Source organism: Vigna unguiculata, chromosome 8 (assembly GCF_037176805.1).
Source record: "Vigna unguiculata cultivar grain cowpea cultivar isolate G323 ecotype 2 chromosome 8, ASM3717680v1, whole genome shotgun sequence".
NCBI lineage: Eukaryota > Viridiplantae > Streptophyta > Magnoliopsida > Fabales > Fabaceae > Vigna > Vigna unguiculata.
The window spans coordinates 9,018,939-9,021,740 of NC_140799.1; the positions used below are offsets into that span (position 1 = coordinate 9,018,939).

General features: G+C 41.3%; 1 protein-coding gene across 1 annotated transcript; it reads right to left on the reverse strand.

Moving 5' to 3' along the window:
- Positions 1 to 200: 200 nt before the first annotated feature.
- WRKY11 (WRKY DNA-binding protein 11) lies at positions 201 to 2,599 on the reverse strand. The gene is made up of 3 exons (XM_028082687.2): positions 1,796 to 2,599; positions 680 to 805; positions 201 to 583 (listed from the first exon to the last, which is right to left on the reverse strand). Exons 1-3 carry the CDS (start codon positions 2,482 to 2,484, stop codon positions 406 to 408), a joined length of 993 nt encoding a protein of 330 aa, XP_027938488.1. The 5' UTR covers positions 2,485 to 2,599; the 3' UTR covers positions 201 to 405.
- Positions 2,600 to 2,802: the final 203 nt, after the last annotated feature.

Sequence of the window (2,802 nt, forward strand, 5' to 3'; positions counted from 1 at the left end):
GTAAAAAATAAAAAAATGTGTGATGATTCATGGCATTTAATTTGGGTGACTTGTGAACGAAAGTCAGAGCAATAAAATAAAAATAATGATTGGTTTATTTGATGAGTATATAAAAAAGAGAGTGAGCCTGCCTCGGATACCACCTCCTCCCAATACGAAATCATAAAGAATCATAACTCTCAAGACTTTTGGCAAAGGGATAGAATAAATAACTTTGAGATTCCAATTTTCACCTATCTATGAAACTAAACATTATAATAATAATAATAATAATAATAATACTAATAATACTAATAAATAAAAGAAATTTACAAAGCAACCATGGTTCCAACTACACTTTCCAAAAATTATAATACTTAAAAAAAAAGTCCTCCACCTCCCAAATTTTTAATGTTATTCCACTTTCTACGTTGACTCGAACACCAAACCCACCACTCCGGCTGCGTTCTCCTGCATCGCGGCCTGAACCGCGTGCCTGTGCTCCCCCTCGTACGTCACAATCAGCATCGCCGGATCGTCTGGTGCGCGCTCCACGTGTTTCCTCGCGGGACACCCTCTCACCGTGCTGCACTTGTAATACCCCCTGATCACAAAAAAAAGAAAAAAAAATCAACGTCAGAGAACGAGTCTTTGAGATGAAAGTCAGCAAAATGTACGGCTTAGAATCAACATCACTCACCTAGGGTACGGTGAGCCCTTGATCGGTTTCTGACCGTACTTCCTCCACGAGTACTCGTCCGGTGGAATATCGGCGATCTTTGAACTTATCGCCGGCACTCTCACAGTCTTCTTCACCCTATTTTTCCTGAACACAAATAATTAATTAAGTATTGTGTACGCATAAATAAAATAAAATAAAAAACTATATTGACTTTCAATTCCAAACTCTTCTTAATATAATCTGTATAATAATACGTAATTTTCAAGGAAGCGGTTACAATTTACTTAATAAAAATATGTTTAAAATAAACAAATTATAGAAACACGTAAGAAAACGTAAAACTTGTTATTTTATTAAAAGAAAAATAAATAAACAAACAAAGTCAGGGTGAATAAAGTATAATAATATAAAAAAATTACTAAAAATTTCCTCGTTTTAACGGCATTGTATTATTTTGGTTTTGAATATATAAAAAAAGTAGCATATAAAAAAATGGAAGGTCAAGGGTGAAAAGCGGGAAGAAAAAAACGACAAGAGAAGGTTGAGTTTGGGAAGGTTGAAATTGTCGGAGTTGTTTGTGAGACAGGAATTTCTAAAAACCGGCTTCTGGACAAGGGAGACACCAGACAGAGGCACAGCACAGGAACCCTATGTTGTCGTGTCACCATCACGCGTGGTGTACCTATTAATGCATTTAACTGCACCACTACCCAAATCGTTGACTCCCAAACGCTGCCTTACCCCACTCACGTGATTACTTCACAAACACCACACTTCAACGCCCCCCCCTAATCTCACTCTTTAAAACATTATCTTCATTAATTAATTAATTAATTAACCTAATTTTATTACTTTATTAAAATTAGATACAAAAACAGAAATTAATAAATTTATTTACCACACATCAAATTAAACTCGGTAAATTTGGTTTCTCGTGAACCAAATTAGACTTTTAAGAATAAAAGAGACTGGTCAAAAACTTTGAATAGTTATGTTATGACACGCATCTTTTAGTGTATCAATGAATACTCCTATTTCAGAATTAAATTTTAAAAAAAATTGGATTACTTATTTAATATAACAGTTCTAGTCAACAATTGGGAGGGGGTTACGTTAGGGTGAAACGCGGTGTACCTTCGCTTCACGCAGTGGCACTTGCCGGATCCGGAGACGTCGTCGGAGTGCTCGCGGTGTTCAAGGCAGCGTTTCTTGAAGGTCGGCGGTTTCCCGGCGGCAGTCGCGGGAGGAGGCGGCGGCGGGGCGAGAAAGATCTTGCCGTTGGAGACGCTGCCGTCGCCGGTGATGGCGGAGGACATGAAGGAGGAGTTGGAGGAGACGCTGAAGGTCTCCTTGGAGAACTCGAGTTCCACGGACTTGGCCTTGGAGTTGCGGAGCGCGTTGTGCGGCTTGGTGAAGTCGAGCGTGACGCTCCCGGAGGCATGGTGAACCGGCGCCGGCGACGCGAAGAGCGCCGGCAGGGAGAGGTTGGCCGTTTGCGGGGGAGGAAGATGGAGCGGCGCAGAGGGAGGATTGTGAGCCGGTGCGAGGGTTTGAATGGGCTCGGGGGTTTGAACCGGTTCAGGGGGCTGAACCTGAGGCTGAACCGGAGCACGTCTGAAGCGAGCGTGGCCGGTTCGGTTGAGGAGCGAGATGAGTTTCTTGAACTTGGAGACGGTAACGTCGGTGAGGTCGGTGTTCAAGTGAGAGGGTTGGTGGGAGAGGATTCGGATCAGGTGTTCCATGCCCTTGAGGCCTTCCGATGCAGCCTCTTGGATGGCCTTTTGATCATCGATTTTGGGGAACCCCATGAGTTCCACAGCCATTTGATGATGGAGAAAGAGATTTGGGATAGGGAAATTGGAGAGTGAAATCACAGTGCCATGTGATGAAAAAGAGAAGGGAGTGAATGCAATTGGAAGGGTGGAAGAAAAAGGGAAGAGGGGATATATATATATATATATATACACATGGAAGGAATGGAAAGAGAGAGAGGGTGACTTGGTAAGACAGACCAAGTTAGAAGTGTCTTGGGTTTGAACTGAATATAATTAATACTTTTTTAATGTGAGATGAGGTGTAAACATGTTTTTATTGTTAAAATTTATAATTTAATTATGATTTTTCTGTTTTAGTAGCATGTA